The sequence below is a fragment of the Pavona decussata genome, unplaced genomic scaffold (assembly GCF_977016875.1).
Source record: "Pavona decussata unplaced genomic scaffold, jaPavDecu1.1 SCAFFOLD_61, whole genome shotgun sequence".
Taxonomy (NCBI): domain Eukaryota; kingdom Metazoa; phylum Cnidaria; class Anthozoa; order Scleractinia; family Agariciidae; genus Pavona; species Pavona decussata.
Window position 1 is genome coordinate 2,350,213 of NW_028145482.1, and position 23,021 is coordinate 2,373,233.

At 38.5% G+C, this 23,021-nt stretch overlaps 2 protein-coding genes across 3 annotated transcripts; both read left to right on the forward strand.

Moving 5' to 3' along the window:
* Positions 1–112: 112 nt before the first annotated feature.
* Positions 113–12,705, forward strand: LOC146479059 (uncharacterized). 2 transcript variants are annotated; one of them, XM_085111333.1, is made up of 12 exons: positions 116–595; positions 2,829–3,726; positions 4,658–4,947; positions 6,254–6,577; positions 6,825–6,980; positions 7,804–8,215; positions 8,773–8,910; positions 9,630–9,775; positions 10,001–10,081; positions 10,513–10,561; positions 11,054–11,199; positions 12,377–12,705. In XM_085111333.1, exons 1-12 carry the CDS (start codon positions 155–157, stop codon positions 12,599–12,601), a joined length of 3,306 nt encoding a protein of 1,101 aa, XP_084967459.1. In that variant the 5' UTR covers positions 116–154; the 3' UTR covers positions 12,602–12,705. The 2 variants fall into 2 exon arrangements, with proteins under 2 accessions (XP_084967460.1, XP_084967459.1); XM_085111334.1 differs by lacking the exons at positions 10,513–10,561; positions 11,054–11,199; positions 12,377–12,705 and adding an exon at positions 10,391–10,512 and having other exon boundaries at positions 113–595; positions 10,001–10,096.
* A 1,783-nt stretch (positions 12,706–14,488) lies between these two features.
* On the forward strand, positions 14,489–22,199 carry LOC146479060 (protein yippee-like 5). Its single transcript, XM_085111321.1, has 6 exons — positions 14,489–14,776; positions 17,326–17,369; positions 18,266–18,305; positions 18,749–18,817; positions 19,320–19,352; positions 19,464–22,199. Exons 1-6 carry the CDS (start codon positions 14,678–14,680, stop codon positions 19,530–19,532), a joined length of 354 nt encoding a protein of 117 aa, XP_084967447.1. The 5' UTR covers positions 14,489–14,677; the 3' UTR covers positions 19,533–22,199.
* The last annotated feature ends 822 nt before the right edge of the window (positions 22,200–23,021 follow it).

The window sequence follows — 23,021 nt, forward strand, 5'->3', positions numbered from 1 at the left end:
TGCCAAACAGTCTAAAAATAAAGTTTGCTAGCGTGATGGTGGTACCGTATGCCAAGATGGTCAATTTTTTTGTATTAATGAAAACGAGAGGGACTGGGTACAGGCTTAAAATAAAACAGCGGTTTGTATTGCGGGCAACTACGTCAAAAACAAAATGGCGGCTCGGTTGAAAGTTGTTGGAAGTCTGGAAAGACGTTGTAATATTGCACTCAGCGACATGGATTACTGTCCAGAAACTGTTTTAGTACAGTGTGCGTTTTTGCTAGCCGATAAGGAGGCTGGTCAAAGTTTGATCGGGGCAGAAAAAGGCAACTGCCGACGGGTGGTACAAATCGTGTCTGAGGCAATCCGAGAAGTCACCAAAGAAGCGATTCAGGATAATACCCGCAAGCTGCTCCAAGTTGAAATTAAGGACATCGAGTTTAAGATTCATTCCTGGGTATTTACCTCGTTGTTAAAGAGTTATGGCATTTTTGGTCCTGGTGAGTCGCCTGAAGAGGATTATTTTGACAGTTTTCCACCCTTACCACAGTTTGACATCAAGTTTTACCTGCAACTAGTGCATGAAGTAGGCTGGGGTGATCTCTTGGTGGAGGTACGTACGTATATCACTATGAAAATAAAGTTTGGAAAGATTTCCGCACAGCCCCATACATTAATTACATATGCATCACTGTCAAACTCAATCTCTTACACAAGAACGAGCATGAATAGAGTTTTAGTCACAAAATGTATACATAATTACTTTATGGGGCTGTGCAGAAATCTTACTATCTTGACCCCTTTTGTGTCAAATGCCTGGGGTATACCCAAATGGGGGGAGGGAGGGGGTGCTGAAGGTTTGAACAGATCAGCTGTTTAATACCCTTTCACTATCTTATTAGAGGGGGGAGACTCAGGAGAGATGAAAGTATTAGAGAGGCATCTTAGAGAAGGTTTTTACAGAGCAGAGTGAGTTAGTTATCATAGAGACTTATAAGGCAAAGAAAGGGGCGTATCGAAAGGGATAATATGTGGTAAGGGAGTGTTCATTATTTATGGGGAGGGGGGGCTGGCAAATGGGGAAACGGAACGTTTGGAACTTTTTGCACCCCCCTCAATGATGAAGGATAACTTTTTTTGCCCCCCCCCCCCCCCCCAACTAGAACATGTAAACATTTTTGACCCCCCCCCCCCCCCCCCCAGAATGACCCAACTAGAACATGTAAACATTTTTGACCCCCCCCCCCCCCCCCCCCCCAGAATGATGCATTTATTATCAAACCATACTCTCATCATCCACTTAGCGCTTTACTCACCTGCCTTTTGCTTGCTCAACTAGCAATAGAAGAAATTATTACGCATGTTAATGTACAGGTTGAAGTGATACAGTGTTATCACTAGTCTGGAAAATACCACAAGGCAGCTAAAGAGGGTGTTTGTGCAACTGTCAGACCCTCAAAAAAAAAGTGGAGTGTGGCCAAGAGAAAGGCAAAACAGAGGAAAGAAAAGAGAAAAAGACTGTGCCAAGCTGCAGTTGTGGAGTCCTTGACTGGGCAAAGTCCCAGGGGGGGTACTCCCCTATATGGGCTATACGGGGACGTGCCGCTGGATAGGGTATGGTTTTTGGCCCCTCTGTCCTGAACAGGGTATATAATTTCAAGCGAGTCTGTCCCGGACCTGTCCTAGACAGGGTATGGTTGCAAGACTGTCGTCGAGTATTTGGCAATCCGAAATCAGAGACGTTAATAGTCTGCATTTATTTTAGTGAACAATGCTTCACGTCAATTGAGTTTCCACTTAAGGTTCACCGCTGTTAATGCGAAATTTTGGAATTTTTCGCCATCACTTCTAGGAAGTGTATTATTTTATCTGTTGTAATTGGTGTTCGCGTTTCAATGCGTGGAACATCACGTCCGGTAAGTGACAGTGGGCCTTTAAATGTTATTATTATTGCCAATAAACACTTGTGTAACACAAGAGCTAGATGTTGTCCTCTGTCCTAAATAGGGTCTTAAAATTGAGGACATCGTCCTACACAGGGTAGGTATTTAAGGTTATTTTCATCCTAAACAGGGTCAGGGTTTCAAACCCCCAGCGGCACCCCTACACCCAAACATGAGTCAAGTGCCCCCCCCGGGGGCAAAGTGCAGATTGAAGAAGTTATATTGCCACTGTCAGATGACATGATCTACCTGCAAAACACTGACAGCCTTCACCAAACCATTCTAGTGAAAGGCCTAGATCAACTTATTTCTGAGGGCGGCCTATCTGTTGGTGCAGCCGGTGAAATCCAAACATATCTAACTAGCAAATCCATTGAATGGAACCCATTTGCTGTGTAAACTATTGGTGTGAGATTATGGTTTGATTTACTGTGGTACAAGTACATTAAATGTCATGCGGTTCTGGAAGAATTTTAAAAAACCCAAAACTAATGATATCAACCTTCAAACTTTTTTGTCCCCCCCCCCCTCTCTTTCCAGATCCAGAGTAAAACCTTTCTGACCCCCCCTAAATAGGGGAGTAAACTTCGCTTGCCCCCCCTCCCATTTGCCAGCCCCCCCCTCCCCATAAATAATGAACACTCCCTAAGGGCTATTTAATATTGGAGAGAGGAATGAACATTAGACAGGGGCTGAAACAAGAGAGGGACTTTTCAAACTAAGCAAGATTCACATTGTGTAGAGAGATGTACTCGTGTTAAACAATTAGACTTACAGTCTTATTAGAGAGGATTCTTATGAGAGGGTTGTTTTGGAGAGGAAGCTCAACCATTAAACTTATATAGTAGCATGTTTAAAATTTAAGTCACCTGTTTTATATTTACTTTTTTGTTTATTTTACAGGGTCTCTGTACAGTTGGTGTGGAAAATGTTACAATGGTTCTTGAGGCTATAATTAAGTGTCTTTCCCAACAGCCCAGCTTCAATGATCTTTCACTGTTTCACACTCTTTTTAGTTCTTTGCTTGAGGCAGGAAATCAAATTCCACCACCTCCTAACAATAAGGATACGACACTGGACAGTGCACTGTACAGTGCATCATTGCCAAGGTGCTGCTCATTACTCCTGCTACAAGGAGTGATAGACCTTGCAAAGGATTTTTTAAGCTGGCCTGAGGCACAGATGGATATAATCAAGAGTGTTATTGATTTTACCCTTTCAGCTGTTGTGGACTTAAACTTTAAAACACAAAGCCTTAACAAGAAAGTCATTTTACCTGAAAATCACAGTTTAGAAAACTCCATTACTAATGAAGGACACCCTTGTGGTGATGATGAAGTAAGTGCTATGGAGAGAGCATCTACTGTAAAATCAGAACAAGATGATGATACAATGGTTAATGGAAAAGAGACATCTACCAGTAATTTACATCCTACTATTTCAGCTGAAGTTACAGCTGGTGTTGATCTTTTATGTCAAGTGATTATGAATGACTGGAGAGTGGCATTGCACTGGATTCAAAGTGAGGTATGTGGTAGTGTTGCTTGTCATATAGATTGCAGTTCATGGCATCCTTTACATAAATGGATCATAAAACTTTATGCCATGTCCTGCTGGTTAGTTTCTCACTCCCTTGATAACGCACTGCTGGATCAGGTTACAAGGCTTCAAAATGGCTTGGCAGAGTATGTAAAGACCTACTCTACAAAAACAGAGCTTACATGGATAGATGGCTTTAGAAGAGGAGAGCGTATAGAGTTGACAGGATCGTATGGTAAAGAGGAATTCAGTCCTCCTACTGGTAAGTAAATAAAAGTGTCATAAAGATAACCTAGTTCACCCCAAGTCTCCCAATAACTCAGTGGTCAACAGAAGATGATGGGTTTGATTCTGCCCTTGTGACATGCTGAACATTACATTTTTCTTAGTATTTCCCAGTCTGTGTTATATTTTATCCTATGGCATTTAGCTCCTGCCAATTCTCGCAGATGCCATTTTATCCAAGTTCTAGACCACTTCTTCCCAGTTCCTACTATATGTTGCCTCACCCTGTCATGTTAATAATTAACATTAACATTAGCATTAATTATTAATGCAAGTAAGTAATGTTACCAGAAGTAGATGTTTCTTACCTTTTAATCAATGACCTCAAATACAGTTACAATAAAATTCAGAATACTAGCCAATAATAGCCTTGAAGGAAGTAAGGATTAAAACTCAAAAACATTTTTAAAAAAAATCACTTTAATTAAATGTCAATGGTGCATGTATTTCGCACAGAATACCAATTAGGCATACTATCTCTAGATATTAAATTGGAATTTGGAATTGTTGATCGTGAGGAGAGAGAGGGGACATCGGAGTACCTAGAGATAGAGGTGAGCAAGGATGACAACTAACAGCAAACTCAACTCACATATAATGCGGAGACTGGAAATTGGATCCAGGCAACATTGGTGGGAGGTGAGCATTCTCACCTATGCAGTATCCTTACCGACCCTTGAAGGAAAAGAAATTACAAAATAGGGGTTTATTACCAAACACGTACACTTTTCGGTGATTTGACATGCAAACAACTAACACATGTCCTGTCTGAGGCTCAATTTCTTGGGATAACTTTTTGCGATCTGTAAACACTGAATCTGAATGACATTTTAAAAAGCCCATGTGACAGTAAAACTCATAAAGGTGCTAAACTTATTGTCTTCCTTGTCTGTTCATTTTGATGTCAGAATCTGTGGATTTGTTGCTGTTTCAACCTGAAACTACAGAAGAACAGTTCCATTTCTACCTGCAACGCGTTAACGGCAGATTAGAAGGCCACAAAGAGTGTTTTGATTGGCTGCTTGGTGCAGAAGAATTTCACAGGGAATTTGATTGGTTGGAGTGCATGAGGAATCATGCAGTTCAAATAAGTGACATTCAACAAGCTCTTAAGATGATTGATATTATCTTCATGCAACGGCAGCTGCTTTGTTCTCATGATGAATCCAGTGATGTTGTTTACAGAGATATGAAAGAGGTGATCATATTAACAAAATCATCTTTTGCCACTATTCATTGTACCTTCCATCCTCTTCTACCCTAACAACGTAGAGATCAGCAAACAAATAAACTAAGGCTGCATTTTCTATCAGTTCCTTCTTCCCATGCAGGATCTTGATCTAGGACACGACAAGTTATTAGGGAGCTTTAGCACAGACGTTTTTGGGCCACGGACGTCTACCGGAAATTGAGTTTTTCCCTTTTGGGAGCATTTTCACGCCATCGTGTTTGTAATGTTAAGCCACAGTCATCAATAAGAGCCGGTGGTAAGGAGCAAAATGATGCCAAAATAGTAAACATTCAACTTCCGGTTACTGTCCACGACTCACAAACGTCTGCGCTAAAGCTCCCCATTGTATTCACGGGAGGGGGGGGGGGGGGAATTCTCTATATATAGGTATGTGCATCCCCAGAGGGTATGGCCTTTGAGACCTTTTGGTGTGGAACCAGGATATAGATGTTGTAGGTTAAAATGAATGCAGGTTAAAATGATTTAAACCTTGGTTGATTTGTATTTTCCTATGTTAAGGTTGGGTAATTTGCATCTGAAACAAAGGAAAATACAAATCAACCTACGTTGAAATCTTTTTAACCTGGGATTAACTTTAACCTACAACATAGATTTTAACTTAAAATCTGAAAAAGGTATGGATTCTTGAAACTAGGTCAGAAAATGGGTATGAAATTTAGAGGCCCAGGAAAAGATTCACAAAGCCCTTCTAAGTTAAAATGAATCCTTAATATTGTTTCTTGCCAATAGCCTATTGATGGAATAACAATAGGCTGTTGTTAAGGAACAATACTTAAAATTGAGGAGGGCTTAGCAGGACTGGGAAGGGTACCAAAAAATTTCAAGTTTTTGGTCTGAAATAGGGTCAGAGTTTGGAGAACTGAGCCAAACACCCCCACCAAAACGTCCATGGTGTAACCCCCCTCCCCCCTCTGGCAGATTTTACTATTTACAGTGTAGCTTAAACGCTGGACAAAAATGAATTGAGCCAGGCACAGAACAAACATATTTTCTCCATTTTACTCAAAAAGAACAGAAATAAGATCACATAAATGTGACTATTTTCCTACTTCCAGATGGGCTCCAGGCAAAGGTGTTAGTAAGTCTTGTAAGTGACTTTTCAGGTTAAAAAAAATATATTTGTAGAAAAGATTTGGTTTAAGAAGGGTCTTGTAGTTATATCAAGTTTGTTACCTGGCGACAATGATGAAAATACTCCTGTCAAATGATAGCTTCAAAAATAATTGATTTTTCTTTTAATTTTTTGTTTCAGATTTTGTTGAGTTTGTTTTCCACTTTCACCTGTTCTGCTCAGGAACAGATGATAGAGTATGCTTTCTTCTTGACTCCAACATTAAATTGTTCTGCAGATGAGTCACTATTCTTTCACCCTCACTTTGTCACACAAGAGAGGCTATCCTTTCAACAGGATCTTGTCATGGTCTTCAATAAACTCATTGACATTAGCAATGAAGATCAGCTCCAGTCAGCATTGAAAGATTTGACAAGAGCTGCACTGATATCACCATGCCTAACTCTAAACAAAGCAGTGCTTGAAGGAGTGAAGAGTGTGGGACATTCAAAATCTATCTGTTCTGTGAGTACCTTTGAAAGCAATAGTGTGGTTGTAAGCTTTTGATGTGTTTTTGCTGAAATGAAAGTAGGCATTTTTATTATAGGAATTGAAGAAACAGGATACTTGGTAGGTACATTCTGTTACAAGCATACCTCTGGACACTGAACCCAACACCTGAAAATTTAAATTTAACTTTTATTTGTGATCGACCCTGCAATTTTTCTTCTGATTATCCTGTGTTATCTTGGTGTGATTTTTTGTTCTATAGGTGTTACAAAACCTGTCCATGGTATGTTCACTGAGGTGCAATGAATCAGCCTCCTCACAGACTTTGCTGTGCCAAGCAGTTAACTCAGTTACAATGAGTGTAGCATCAAGACAGCAAAAGAATAATCTGCTAAACATGATCTCCATAATGTTGTCTGTAAGTATATTGTGAAATGATCACAACAAGCAAACAATCCAGTTGTCTCAGGCTTGGTTATCAAGAGTGAAACTTGGATATTTTTTGCATCAGCTGTAAACAAGTTGTAACAAGTCTTGATGAGGTCATGTTTAAAAGAGATAAAGGCTTTGTTTTTGTATATGATAAAGATGAACTTAGTTTAATGTTCTTAATAAGCTAGCTCCCATAAGTCTCCTGTAACTCAGTGGTAGAGCATCTGAACTAAGTAATCAGAAGGTCTTAAATTTGAACCCTGTTGGGAGAACCACGTGGATTGAAACCATGACTCCTTGGGTGATTAGGCCACTGCTCTACCATCCGAGGGCTAGGCCAATCATTTAAAAGGTCATAGGTGTGACTCCCACCTGAATGTGCAGTTCCAGAAAAAATCCATACCCACCCCAAGGAAGGTCATCAGAAATTCCTAGGGGAAGGGGGCCCTTAAATGCCAAAATTGTAAAAGTAAAGTATGAAGCTAAACTGGAATTTCCTGAGGGGGGAGTACGGATATTTTCTGGAACTACACAATCAGGATTTATGGTGTTGCATTATCATGCCTATGAATGGTTGGAGAATATGAGATGAAGGAAAGAAGCGTGATTGTGTTTTGTGTATGTGATTATGGTGAGAAAACTGGATGTTGTATCTTCCATATTGGTTTGGCTGAGTAAGCACCAAATATCTGGGTTGAGTAGCCCTGAAAATAAGAAAAAAATGGATATTATTAACGCTAGTGCATTGCCATATGGTAGCAGCTGGTTAATAACTTTTTGCAATATTCCTTTTCCATCTTTCCATACAGCCGGGTTCATCCGAGTCTTCACCACTTCTCAATGTGCAGCAGTTGATAGAAACTGTTGTGTTACCTTTTCTGAACAACACCAATGCACAAGGCGACATTCCCACCGTACTTGCACTCAAGCTTCTCAATACCTCAATGACAGCTGTAAGGGCAGATCTCCCACTCCAATTACACTTCCTCAGCAAGCATTTATTTCCCATCATTCTTTGTCTGTGTGAACTGTTGAATGAGAGCAATGCATTCTGGACTGACTCGGCTCCAGTACACTCTCTGTCCGAGATGGAAGAGCTCAGAGAACTGGTGCTGAAGGCTTTAGACACCAAGATCAAGTTGTGTCGTGATGTTCTAGAGATGAATCCTTCATTTGTTAGAGGTGTTGAGTGGCTCTTGACAAGAGTGAGGCGTGACTTCGGTAAATATTAGAAAATTAATTTACTTTAGTTTGAAATCAATTCATGAAAAATCCATCCTTGAAGACCCGCAGGCAGCTAGTCACGGCAATGTCTATTTTCCCTCTCTCCGAGAAATTGTCCAGACTGAATAGAATTGTAGAATGGGCAGAAAATGATTGTAAAGGTTTATATAATAACTTTTAAATCTTGTCTTAAAACATATCTGTTTATCCACATATTTAGTATATCCTAATATTGAAAGGTGCTTTTGATCATTGCATGTTAAAAAGTGCAATATAAATTAATAAATTATTATTATTTCTTACTCATACTCATATTTTGTTATGAACTGATACATCGAAAACTGCTTTAATTTACTCTTTTATACCTCTGAAGTACCAAACTTAGAATTGTGGTCACTTTCAATTTCCATAGACTCAAACGTTTTTACCACATTGGGTAACTCTAAGTTTTGTACATTTCCATTTAGCCATCTTCTTGAATTTGGAAATGATTTACATGTAAATTGGTATAGTTGCTCAAACACCAAATAACTGAAAGTATTTTCTGTCTACAGACTGGACTGTTCTTCTTCACTTGAAGCCACTCTTCAGTGCAGCTAATATCAAGTGCGAGCTCCCTGTCCCTCACTGTTTGTTGAATGCATGTGAGGACATGGGAGAGGAGTGGGTGGCAAATAAAGGCTTGGCTTATGGTAATTTCTACCTTATAAACTTTCACATTTTTTATTTATAATTGAAGGCCTCAGAGCATAACTGGTCTATAGTACATTTTGGGTGTTGTTGTTGTTGTTTTGGCTCAGATTTGTCCAATTTTTGCATGTGATGTTCAGTTCCTTTTGGAAACATTGCCCCAATATTTTTTCACTTTTTTTTTCTCTGTTTAAAGTAAAAACCCATGATTTCAGGTGTTTTCCAATTATCTCACAAACAAAGCAGATAAAACATAAACTTAGTTTAATGGCCTTAGCTCCAACGAGTCTCCTGTAGCTCAGTGGTAGAGCATTCAATTAGTAATCATAAGGTCATGGGTTCGATCCCTGATAGGAGCAGGCTTTCCTTTTTCCAAGTTTGCCTGTGTCACTCACTGAATAATACACCATTCTCATGAAAGCAATGTTTCCTGAAGGAATTGAGAAACATGTGCAAAAACTTGGCAAATCTAAATATGAGCCAAAGAACAAAACTAGCTAAAATGCATTAGAGGAGAGTGGTTATGATCCAAGCCCTTTAATTGGTTATTACCGTCTTTTATGAGAAACGCTTGCATTTATAAATAGTTTGATTTTTGGATTAACACACACCCCTCTCTCTCTCTCTCGTGAGTGGGCCCAGTCTTAAATTGCATTCAAGGTGTCAAACGATGTGATGGACCTTGTCGATTCCTTTTCAGTTGTACTTTTATGTTCCTTAGGAGCAGAGGATGTGTTTACAGTGCTGTTTGAATACTGTCGCGTATCTGAGGTAGCCCTGCAAAGAATTCTGGAGAGTCTTATTCCAAACAGACTCATTGACAGTTTCCCAGACTTAAGGAGATGTGTTGTGGGCAGCTTGGCTCAGGTAATGAACTGTTGTTTGGAGTGACATGTCTTGATATAACGAGATAACATCTGGATTAAACTCAGTGGGCCTGAACCATGTTTGCTGTAGACTTTTTTTCTTTGATGCACATAATTTAGTTCCGGCCGTTTACGAAAATTCGTTATTATACTTTGCTGGGCTTTTTCCAACAACTAACTCATGTACCACTAAAGCAGGTTTAACTTGTTTTGTGTTACGTTGTAGGTTCTTCCCCATTGTACGTGGAAAGAGTGGAAAAGGATTCTTGAGATGTGTCGATATTTTATCAGGAAAAATATTTTGAAGGTACTGCTTTGTTATAGGATTAATATTTCATAATGGTACAGTCATGGAATTCTCCTCAGTTTTTTTGGGCGTGGTACCCTAGTCGCAGAGGTTTTTTTTAGGGTGTGGGCGTAGCGGAATTGACTTTTTCTACCGTCTCAACAACGTTGTGACCTTGTACTGAATCTGAGAGGATTCTCAATTTTATTTTATGAGTATAGAGTGATAAAGGTTAGTCCTAAACGAGCCCCTTGATTTGGGTAATCTCTTCTAACAGAGATTCATTCGCCTCGAACGTAATGCTCGATGGAAGGTTGAGAAAGAACCCACAGGTCACTGCGGAGTGATACTCAGATTTCAACTAAAGCCACGATCCGAGAAAGTGAAACAGTAAGTTAACTGAACGCTGAATTGAGTTTCTCAGTTTTGTTTCCATTTTTATACTAACAAAGGCTGGCTTCCAGAGTGTTTCGTGTCTCCAGGCAAACGACAATGCTCAAGGTAAGTGTCATGTAGGGAAAGAGTAGAATTTCGTACATGATAAAATTTAACAAACAACAAATAGCAAAATAACCTTGTGTTCTTTTGCTTGGTGTACGATAACTGATAAAATACGAGATAGAGCGGCTTTTGTAATAATCTGTCAAAAATGACCCTGTGTTTGCTTTGGTTTTAGGAGTACCGAGCTCAAATAAATTACATTACAGCAAACTCAAACCAGACAAAGAAATTTCGCTGTTTTTCGCGCTTTCAGCGCTTTGCACTCCGGCGCGTTAGTCCTCCTGATGCACGCTCTGCTTCGAGTTATGATAATTTGGTTTTTTTTTTTTTTGTGATTACTTTAAATGCGTTCCTTTTGCTTGAACCTCTGCTGTGAAGTTTATCTTATCCTTCAAGCTCCTACCAAAGCATTTTTTCTGGGAATTCTAGCAGCTCACCAAATAGTGTACTTTCTTCATCTTATTGATCTATTTTCCGGCGTCTTTGTTCCAGACGACGTCTGTCAGCTTTCTGTCTTGTTATTGGACATGATGGAAGCCCTTCACGGCTCCTTGTGTTCTCCATGGGCCACCCACCATGTGTGCCTGTATGTTATCAGGCATTACATCGCGGCACTCAAGGAAATAGTGGATCAAATTGTGAGTCTTTTGTCTCTTTCTTTTACTTTCTCGTACCCATGCTATCGACGAACGATGTTTTTGTAGGGAGATAATTTACTACAACGTTTGATTTTCACATAAACATCAAGAACGAATCGCGGCTGTTTGTTGCTAAGTCAAGCCAAAGTAGGTTTGCAGGTTTTTTTTTATAAGTACACTGAAGAGGTCGGAACTTCTTACGTTGTGTTAATATTTCAGCTTGTGTAGTGTGGTCCCATAAACATTACGGCCTTCACTGAAAGCTGCTAATCAGCACCTTTCTGTGTTGGCGTTCGCTTTTAATCTTTTCACAAATGGAAATCATATAAAATTTGATCAACCAGTCGGACGTCGGACGGTGTGGTGGTTCCCTCATACCACCACATCACTCAGCCAATCGGCCATTTCCGAGTTGCTTTGAACCTCATTGTGAAAGCGAGGCTAAGTGCAAAGTTCATTTAACAACTTTATTTAAGTGTCGATATCTTTAGCTCGTAAACAGCTAATTGGAGACATTAAAATAATTTAAAAAAAAAAAAGAATTCATACATAGTACAAGTAAATTCATCATTAGCTAAAATCTAAAATTTATAACAAGTAAGATTTAAAAAATAAAATTACAAGAAATTGTCAAGAACTACAAATAAGACAGGAGCCACAATTGTCACTTATAAGATCTACAAGGTTAATACCCCGTATGCTGGACTTAAAAGATTGTAGAGTAGGTTTGTCCTTGATTTTGCTGTCTAATCTAGACCATATATATGGTCCAAAGTACCTTATAGATTGTTTCTCGTAACGTACACTGTTAAATCTGGGTTATCGAAAATCCTCATTCTTTAAGTAATTCTTAGATGACTTAACACTTAAAATGTCACTGATATTACTAGGTACCGATCCATATTTAACTTTATACATTAAGGTAGCAAGGTCTTGTAAACGCCTACTTTGTAGGCTAGGTAGAGCATTCCTCTGAATGTGGGTTATACACAATCCTAAGGGCCGTGAAAAATAGTTTTGTTTGCATTTGAACGAAAACTAATTTTGATACTAAAAACTTGGTACTTTGTCTCCCTTTCATAGTGAGGTTCAAAGCAACTCGGAAATGGCCTATTACGAATCATTTCACGTGCCTGTTAATTAATAATATTATTTTTTCCGGCATGGTTTGTTTTAGACTGACGCATCACAAACAGCCCAAATGTTTGCACATGTGTGCCACGTGATGACCTTTGTTCCCTCTCACTGCGAGGATCAGTTGTTTGTCTTGGCTCTGGACTTGGTGTCCAGGCCTTCGATCTTGAATGATGACGTCACTGAACAGCTGAGGCTGTCAATCAACAGCCTATCATCGGAGGTGTACAAAGCGGCGCTGATGCAAAAACTTAATCAAAATTTGTAGGTGGCGTAGCTTCGAGTTCCTTCGAGCCTGTAGTTCAAGATAACTGTGGTTGGCTTTAAAATTGTGGAAGCATAATTGTCAATAAAGTGAGACATTAGAATCAGTCTAGTCACTTGAACCTAGTTTAATGGCCTTAACTCCCACGAGTCTCCTGTAGCTCAATGGTAGAGCATCGGCACTAGGAATCGGAAGGTCTTAGGTTGGACTCCTGTTGGTCGAACTCAGATTTCCTTTTACTCTGTTTACTGAGTATTGGCTGTGTCACTGACTGAAAATACATGTACATATTTCATTTAGTCTGTTCTTTCCAATTCGGTTCCAGTACTTTCCTCTGTGTGTCGCCGATACTGATCTAATTACTGAGTAGACTATGAGTTGTTAGTTTTTCTTAGGGATGGCAGAGCAAACGTGGGAGGTAATTTTTTTTTCCCAAACGACATTTTTCGTCGTCTACCAAGACTGACTGAGTAATCGTGTAAAGTCGCCATGAGGCAACATTACTAATGTTATAGCCTGCATGAAAGACCGTGACAGAAAGCGGTGGGATTGAGGCATTCGCTCTCACCCCTTCCCTTTTCTTGACTCATTCATATGCTGTGCTGCTCATGCGCCGAACCGATACAGCATGCCAATCGACAGTCGCACTAGCCTTCCAACAGGCTCCCAAGTGGGGTATAGGGCTCCCATACTGAACTCTACTCTTCGCCCTATATCCCACTCCAGGCTACAGTTGCACCAGGTATGGGACTTCATACATCGGTGAGCTGAATTCAATTTAAATTTAATAAGTTGACAACAAGTTAACGTTTAACTTTTAGTTAAATATACACGAATTAGAAGTGAACCACATGAAAAGTCGTCAGTCTTGCCTCCAATCTCGTACCCAGAGTCTTCAGGCTTTTTGGTCAGCGGGGCAACGCCGGGAAGACTCTGGGGACATCGATTTCTGCGGTAAAACAATGGAAACCGTTACGGAACAGCCAATCAAAAAAATTGAATTTTTTCGATGTCCCGGCGTTGCCCCGCTGACCAAAAAGCCTGAAGACTCTGGGTACGAGATTGTCTTGCCTCGGGATCTGTTTAGTCTGTGATATCGGATCACGTGTGTCGAGGTTCAGTTTTCTGGTTCGAAGCCATTCAAGGTTAAAAAAAATGACAGTTAAACGTCGAATTTTCTCGCTTGTTTTCATTATTACTCAAGATTACCGGTAACTTTTTTTTCAAAATGCTTTCTTGTTAGAATCTTAATCAAGTTAAAAATTTCTTGGTAAACTGAGTTGCAAGAAAGGAAGAAAAAAATGCTTGTGGCAAATGAAAACGCGCGGCCGACTTTCTGTTAGCCTGCTGTCAATCCTTTATATAAAGTAACGTAAATAGCATCGCCTGGGCGAAAAACGAAGGCTTCTCAGAAAACTGGCTTTTGGATGTGGAGCATAGCGTGCACACCTTAAATGGAATGACCATGTCAAATTGCCAAGAAAAACAACTTATAAAAAATATATGAAAAACAAGATAAATAACGTCAACTACAACCCTCAAACTTGATCAGTAAAATATTTAGGAATGCAGTAGGCTACGTCTCCGGGATTTTTGCCTAACAAAACAAATCGATATTTTTACGACGAGGAGAATAGTCTTTTAGTCAAGAGTTGACTGTGTTTATAAACCCATTTCCAAACTGAACGTTGACACCTTAATTTTGATTTTGTGTTTCCAACAAATGAATGAAAATATTAGTTTCTGTAACTTTTTTTAAATGGTGTAGCAGTAGAACTAAATAGTGTATTACATGTTTAAAGTTAAAAAGATCCTTTTTTCACGTCTGCGACATGACTAAGGGCATAGGTAGCCGGAAATAAACTAACCGGAACTTAAAGGGTGGTGGAGGGTGACATGAGCCAACCGCATGAGCCAATTAAAACTGGTTTAGATATCATGTGACTTGGAGACCAAAACAATGAAGAGGATAAGGTCCAATTCGCGGTAAAAACATCGGAGTACACAGGTTGCCTCATAAATATATTTTGTTTTGCCAGCTTTTCATTTCACTTGCTCACAGTAAAGGTAATTCAAGCCATGGGTCGTATCTTTCTTGCTCATCCTGGTGGAACAAGACTCTTTTCTTGCGCGAATTGTGACACTGCGTTGACGAACCGATCGGAGCTGACCTCGACGGTATGTTGTGTTCAAATTTCTATTCTTTAATTTCACAGGGAAAATACTTAAGCTTAAATATTGGTCATGTTTTGTTCTAAGTTATCTTCGTTCGATTTTAACAGTGTACGATGTCGAAAAATCTTATAAGCTAGGGGTGGGCTTGAAATCGTGTTAGATGTACGAGGGAGTCAACTGGGAAAGTGTCATTGAAGACGAACTCACATCGCACTTTTCGCTTCAGCTATCTTCGAACCTTGTATTTTACAGGTATTGAAATATTTTGAAAAATTTTAATTCGATGTTTACTTTCTTTTAAGAACTACAAAATGTTATTGGCTGACCTGTAATTAGTATTTTTCCCCCTCTAATTGCTTCAAAAATGAAGCTTACGCGAAAAAAATTAAATTTTTAAAAAGCTTAAGTTATCTTTAAAATTTATTTAATAATATTGAAGTTTATACGAGTTTTTTTTTATCCATGAAATTATGGCATGGGAAGCTTTAAGAGGGAGTTAGCGAGAGAAAAGAAAAAGGTTGTTCACGTTATACTTGGGAATACGGTATCTGGGAACTTCTGGCATAAGTGGCAAATTCCTTTAACTCACAAGTTTGTTTGTTTACATTGTCCAGGATATTTGCCTGCACTGTGTTCTGGAGTCTATTTCATGTTCTTGTAAACCAGAATTAGTCAACATATCTATAGAGCACATTCTTTCGGCGTTACTGCGTTACTCTGGAACAGGAATACACGAATAGACAGTATTTATGTTTGTATGGGACCTTTACCTTTTTCAGGAGGAGCAGAATAGTATTCTGTTCATTCTACCATCAATAACAGAATGATTATACAGTTTTTTCAGAAAAGCAAGGAACTGAGTTCTTTTGGGGAAGCTTTCAGTTGAATTGGAATAGCCAAATTGTGTTCTTTTGGGAACTGATACCAGCAACACAACAACAACAATCTTTATATTTTTCTTAACTTTTAACTATTTACAATTGGATGCCGGCAGGTAGCTGGTGCTAGTCTTGGCGGGCCTGTCTGTATAAGTAGTGAGGACACAGGATGTTGTGTACTGGTGTTCACCAGGTCAACCACGGTGAAGTTTAACAAGCAAAGCAAGACTAATGTGTTTATCAGGCTGAGCTGACTATTTACAACACTTAAATATGGTGAAAACTAAAAAAAGAATACACAATTGTCCATTGAAGTTTAAAGAAATGTAAAACTTTAAATTCAAGGCCGTTAAACGAAAGGAAAAAATACAAGAAATTTACAACCGTGACTTACATTTAGTCTTGACTTTAAGGTTGAGAACAACTTACTCCACATTCTCTTGGAAACACTGATAAAACATGAAGATTAAAGCTTTACCAGTGTGGCTTGCCTAAAAATGGATGTTCAGTAATCATACAGTCAATTATTAAAAGAAACAATTTAAAGCTCAAACAGAAAAGAACAAATAGTCCTTGTGTGTTTATAAAGTTCATTGTTCTTGTGACAGATATAAATTCTGTGTGTTTTTGTTTTTCATGAACCGGAATGAAAATAATTATTAAAAATAGCCAGAATTGTTCCAAATGAGTATGCATGTAGTATTAACTTTCAGAATTCTGACTTCCAAAAGGAGTATTTAATATGGGGATAATTCTCCAAGGTACATGTATATATATAGTGATCACTGAGAGGTGGGAAGGTCTTTTTTATGAAATAACATAATTTATGGTCGACCAGGTGATTTTTATGAGGGTGAGAAAAATCATGCCCCACACCCACCAACCAGATGTCCAGTTGAGATATTTATGTTATCAGTGAGGTTACTTTGTACAATAAATATTGTCATTTACATCGTCTCAACTGGCCACTTATCTTTCATTGGAGGCTAATAGTCCTAACATACTGATGAACCTGGATCAAATTGAGAAGGAACTTGTCTTTCAAGAAACCTGCTTTATTTTCATTTGACAATAGCATGTTTACGGAGAGCCACAACAAACAGAAAAGCTACTGTATGTCCAGATTTTTTTTTTTTTTTGCAGTTTAGTTCTATTTTTGGCAGGAAAACTTGATTGGTAATTGCCAAGCAGTGACCATTATTTCCATCCATGGCTTGACTGGTAGTTGACAGTAAACGTAACTTACCACAACTATTCTTGACTTATGCCAAAAAAAGTTGTGAGTTCACAACAAGAGTTGAACTTATTCTAACCTCTGAGCCATGAAGAGACTCCATTGAGCTCAGTAACAGAAATAAAGGGAGGCATCCAGTAATACAGTGGTTTATTTATGAGAGATCATGTCATCCTCTAGATTTAGTTGTCAAGGTATCCAAACCCTGACCTTATTTCTTGGGGCCGCATATGCTTTTATGGCTTATACATATAGGGGAGTAACCCTTCCCCCGGGCAAAGGATACATGACAATTTAATACAACACGAGTTGTGCACTCCCCATATGGTAGATTAGTACTAAAACTCTACTTACAACTCCGAGCAAACAATTTTAATCATTTCCTCACTTGGAACCCTTCAAATGTAAATTAAATCTTTTTCCTGTCTTTGTTGTAATAGAAATTTACTGGAGCTACAGGAAGAGCGTTCCTCTTTAGGAAAGTGTAAGTATCCATATTTCCTGGTAAATATTGTATGTACTGTATATATAGAAATGCATTAATTAAGGGAAGTAAATCTCAACTTTGTGGGAATGGACTTGTAAGCCAATGAGAGTTTGTCTTCAGCTGGTAACGGTGAGGGTGGTTGCCCTGAATGGAGCTTAAGTGCCAGGTGAGTTGCCAATCAGCTTGGCAAGTGGAGTACATACTTCATGATCCATGAATTTGTAAGGATTTTATTACTAACAGCTTTGAAACACACAAAACGAAGACTGAAAATAGAATTTTTCTTGAGTGCCTGTTTGTCTTTCCTTTGTTAAGTTTTTAAACCATTGAGTCAGTGTTCAAAAAGGGCTATTGATCAGGGGTCATTCAGATCAGCAGTCAGCTCTGTTATTTCCATGAAATGAGATGATGTAAGATTTAGGATTGAGTGCATGATGTAATGTCTGTTTGATATCAGCTCTAAGGTCAAACTGAAAGAGTCACCCAGCACAACAATGACTTAATGGGTCTTGAATCTCATATTACTCATTTGAAATAAAAAGGTGTAAGATAAGGGGTCCTTAAATAAAAGGGTCCCTGCAATATTATTGCTGTTGAGGGTTTTAGTGCTTGACGTTAAAAGTATTAATATTATTATTGTTATTATTATTATTAACTAAGCAAGTACAACCCACCCACCACTCCCGGTTTCTAGGCTGCTATGAGCGGCAGTCTTCAGATTACAATAAATCTTTATATACTCCAGCCAGCTAAGTCTTGTTTGTGATAGTAATTTTAACTCACCATATAGATTTCCCTCAGCCATTAATTCTACACCTGCAGTTTATCGTCCCAGTGTGTCATGAACTGTACTGAAAATTTTTAATAATTTCATGTTTTATTTTAATTTTTAGGGTAAACTTGATTTACAGTGAGGTTCAAGATAGAGTAATGGTGTGTATAAAATATTTAGATTTATTTTTTAATTTTTTAAATAAAAAAAAATATAATTTAGATTTTTCTGTTGTAAGAAATTAGGTCAGGTTGTGTGAGCTTTGCTAGCATACATAAACAGTAAACAGTGTTTTCTTTATGCAAATAATGAACTGTGGGAAATTTACTATTACCTAATTCTTCCCAATAATATATTATTATTTCTCCAATATTGAGTGGAACAGCAATGTTCCAGATAACTTTAAAAGTCAGGGCACCAATGAATTATTTTGAGGGGTGGCATGGTTCTCTCCAATCTTCTTAAAAGTTTACCATTCAATATGGCGGACCAGGAAGGCAGCATTTTTGGGGTTTTGACCCAAGACCTCTCTCTTATCTGGAACACTGGAACAGGGTACTGGTCGTAGTATAACCATCATTAATATTCTTTTTCTTATTTCTAGCTCACTGGAAGACACATGGTCAGAGATGTTTTTTGTAAGAATTGTGACACCAAGCTGGGTTGGATGTATGTAAGTGTCAAGGTTCTTAGCAAAATTGACAATAATTCAGTACCCCACTAAAAACCCCTCAACCAAAAACTACCCACCGCCCCACATGTAAAAAAATAAGAATACCTTGGTAAGTTAACATGAGTATGTTAATAAATTATCCTCCAAAATGCCATACCCATCCCTCCCAGTATTAGAAAAAAAAAAAAAACACACCAAGAGGTATCTTTGAGAACCTCCTTTTCAAAAACAAAAACAAACAAAAAATACTAGAGAAAGACAATTTCAAATCCCTACCTGAAAGGACTAATTAACACAATTGTGTGACAATTGTTCCTTGTCAGCTGGTACTATGCAGAAGCTGATTGGTTCATCTGCTGTCAGGGACTTGGAAATTTGTCTTCAAACTCTCAGGTTCCTTGACAAACTAACTCAGAGTACAGTTTACGTTCACTCTTGTTTGACAATGATTTATAGAATAACAAAACTTTTCTTTTTTTTTATTTTCTTTTCGTCGCGTTAGGAATATGCAACAGAGGAGAGCCAACAGTACAAGGTGTGATCCATTGAGGATTTTTTTTATGTCTTTTACAGTTAGAAATCTCCACATCTATAGGTGAATGTCACTTGATTAACAGGCGTTTATATACACAATAATTATTTTCAGGAAGGTCAAGTTATCCTGGAGCGGGCACTGGTGACAGAGAGTGAAGGGATTGAAGAAATTGGAGACTGACAGTGCTGTACAGTACAATATAATTTTGTAACAGTAAATGCATGAATATGTAAGAATAATTTATGTAATAGGGCACAGTAATTACTGGTCATTAAGGGGCTTTTATAAGAGCATTGGAATACAGTCAATCCCACTATTCGACAGTCATTATTACACTTTTTTGCAGATGCTGAACTTTTTTCGCTTCTATTAAAACATAAGTTTTCAAACTGATAAAAAGAGAGTCATAAAGTTGACAGTTAGAAATTAGACCTCTTTATCTCTAATGACCTAGCTATTCGCTATCACTGATGGAGAGATCTGCTGGCTTACCAAACTATTCAATATGCTATTTTTCTAACGTAAACAGACACTCACGCAGCCACGCACAAACATGACTTTGTTTATCTTTGGTAAACTGGTGATACAATTTCATTCCACAAATTTGGGTAGTTTGACTGTATTCTGTTGTTTAAAACTGACACAGAATCAGTGGTGACTATTAATAACCCAAGGTAGTATTTTGGGTAGTTTTTGCAAACCATTCCTGGTGCTATACCACTTGATCTGTTCACTGCTATCAGTGACCCTTATAAGATGGTTTGTCAGCCTCAATAATTGCTGCATGACACATGTATCATGTGTAAATTTAACTATAGTTTATCTCTGCAAAATGTAACTATAGCTTAACTCTGTTTTAAGGGTTTTAATAAGGTGAATAACTGTTTTTTTTTTAAGTGACAGGGTGGTGAGGGATTTAATTTCCTGTGTTTGGAAGAAAGGTGGTTGAATTTAAGACTCGCAAATTAATTTGTATTTTGGGGGTCTAATGTAAAGAGTAATACCAATTAGCATTAAATTATTTTAAAAATATGTTGCAGTCACAGGTATTTTTTGGGTTTAGTTTTGCCTTCATTCACATAACCCCAGTCAGTGGGTGGACAATAATTTTATTATTGTTTTGTTACATTTGGGCGTAATGGTTACTGTATGGATATTTATTTTGTTTTGTTTGTTTTTGTTGTTTTGTTTTAAAGACAGTTGTCTTTGCTGCTCATTTTGGTGAGAATGTAAATATGTTAGGTAATTAATATTGTAGTACAGAGCATTTTTTCTCTATTGGCCTAGCATTGTAAATTTTGTACATTAACCAGGTCAGTATATTTAAAACGTAGACAGCACACTGGGTATAAAGTGTAGACTACAGATTGCAGACTGGGAATAGGTGAAATGTTTTCGTCAAAATAACTTGTTCATGTGATTTTGCAATAACATTATTTTAACATGTCCAAGGCTGATTTTTTTTTGAGCAGTTGTAATAATGTCTGCACGGGAGCTTAAATTTATAAGATGAAGGTCAATACCAAAGGGAAATAATTGCCGGGGGCATCAGCACATTAAAACTTTTGAGTGAGCAGGCAAATTTCTGGATGAAAGGCTTATGGTAGCCAGAGCTAGCTAGGTATGTACGGTCTTAAATGGCAGGCTTTTTTGGCTGTTTGGGTCTAAAACAGGATATAGATTTTAACCATTTTGGTCTGAAAACTGGTCTGGATTCTATTGACCAGGTCTGAAAATGGGTTTGAATTACTTGAAAGGCCACGTCTGAAATAGGGTACCAGAAAATAAAATTCTGAGGAGTCCCCCCCCCCCCCCCCCCCGTCCACCTTCCTGGGCCAGAAATAAAATGTTCTTCATGTTGGCTTGTTGGCACATAACAGACGTGATGGCATCAGAAACATCAAAAGGAAAACATTCAACTTAATTTGGATTGCCATCCATGGCCCATAATCATCTTGGCTGCTCCCACTTTCACCATCCATGTTGTTTGTACAAATTTGGCCTATTGTTCATTTTGTACCCAGTCTGCAATCCATAGTCCACATGTTATACTGACCAGTATAATGAGGCATGCATTATAAATAGAATACCCAGTTGAATATTCAGCAATTTCATATTTTAACATTAGAAGCATATAGGCTTCTATTAACATTAAATGACATTTTTATATGCTAGAGCAAATTAAAGGTGGGGCAACAGCTAATTAATAGAATATTATGGGCACTTTGTCGGACACTGCACGCATATTATTGCACCATATCTCGTCAAACAAGTGCCCTGCGTTTTACATCTCCTATTTTCACCTTTTCAAGGTTCAATAAACTGGCTTGAAGTTATGACATTGTTTTGTCCCTGGTAGTGAACATTGGGCATCATTGTACCTTTTTCTAACTTTTTTCTGCTTGAGTGGGCTTAAGAGTTGGTGGTCAAGGCGCAGTACCTTGTGAGCGGAGGTTCTTTGGTCATGCCTTGTGCATGTGTTGGTGAGCAAATAGGGCAACTAAAGAACCTTTGCTGGCAGGTATACTGTAGGGTCAGTCTCAAGCCGTGGGTGTCTGAGCTGAGGTTGATTGTTGCCTCTCAGTTTGCGTGACATTAAGCGAACGGTTGCTCGACGGGGGCGCTAGATTGAGGGAAAACGTATAGTACATTGTATTTTGACTTTCCCCTTGAACTTGTCATTGCTTGTGGAACAAGTTTGATGTGATTGCCATCCAGTGAAATTCAGATTCGTTTTGGTGAAAACAGTATCCATTGAAGTAATGAGTTGGTACTTTTTAACTATGAGTGATGAACATATCTATATTGTAAAATTAAAATGTTTAAATAAAAACAGATTAATATGCACCGATTACTTGTGCTGGGATGTTTGTTACTTACATTACATTCAGTTATGCCATAGTTTAAAAGGAGAATTATTTGTGTCATTTTTTCTTTGTAGTTTTCAAGAGCACTCTGGTGTAGCTGGAAAAGGAAGCGGTCTTCGTATCGCGCTAGAATAATCCGTCTTTCCCCCACCGGCCTCTACCTATTTGGCCCCCCAGTGAATACTAACAAGTTAATAATGCTATGGTGACTGCAGACGCATATCACCTTGATCTAAGTACTCCTCACTTCTGGTGACTGTTAATATGGGTCCAGTTTGTAAATGCGTACTTCACGCGTTTATATTTTGTCATTTGCCTCAGGAAATATTGGCCAGGAGTGTACCTACAGTCAAGGACAAAGGTTGTTGGGACAAACTTTACAAACTGTGACTGGCCAATGAAGCCATGTTTCTCGTTTGAAACCCATCTCACTAACCCCACCCCTCCCCCCAAAAATTCACTACTCATTTTCATTACCCGGGCGCAACATTGTAAGGGGGGTAGGGGCGAAAACAATACGATACCTCTCGTCCGCGCGTAGTGTTTTTCTGTCGCGTGCGTAGGGAAACATCGTAAATGCAAATTCGTCCCAACCATTTTGTCCTTGATTGAAGCTATTGTTATTTTCTCCACTTCGTAGGCTACTATGGCAGTGACAGGTTTAAACTAAAACAAGGGCCTCGCTGGTCACGTGAGCTCCCTGGTTAAATATCACCATTGTTATTGTCATAGATTATTATTCTAAAACGAGCTCGGCGATCCTATATTTTACTATCGAATTGCAATCAGCACGTGAAAACGC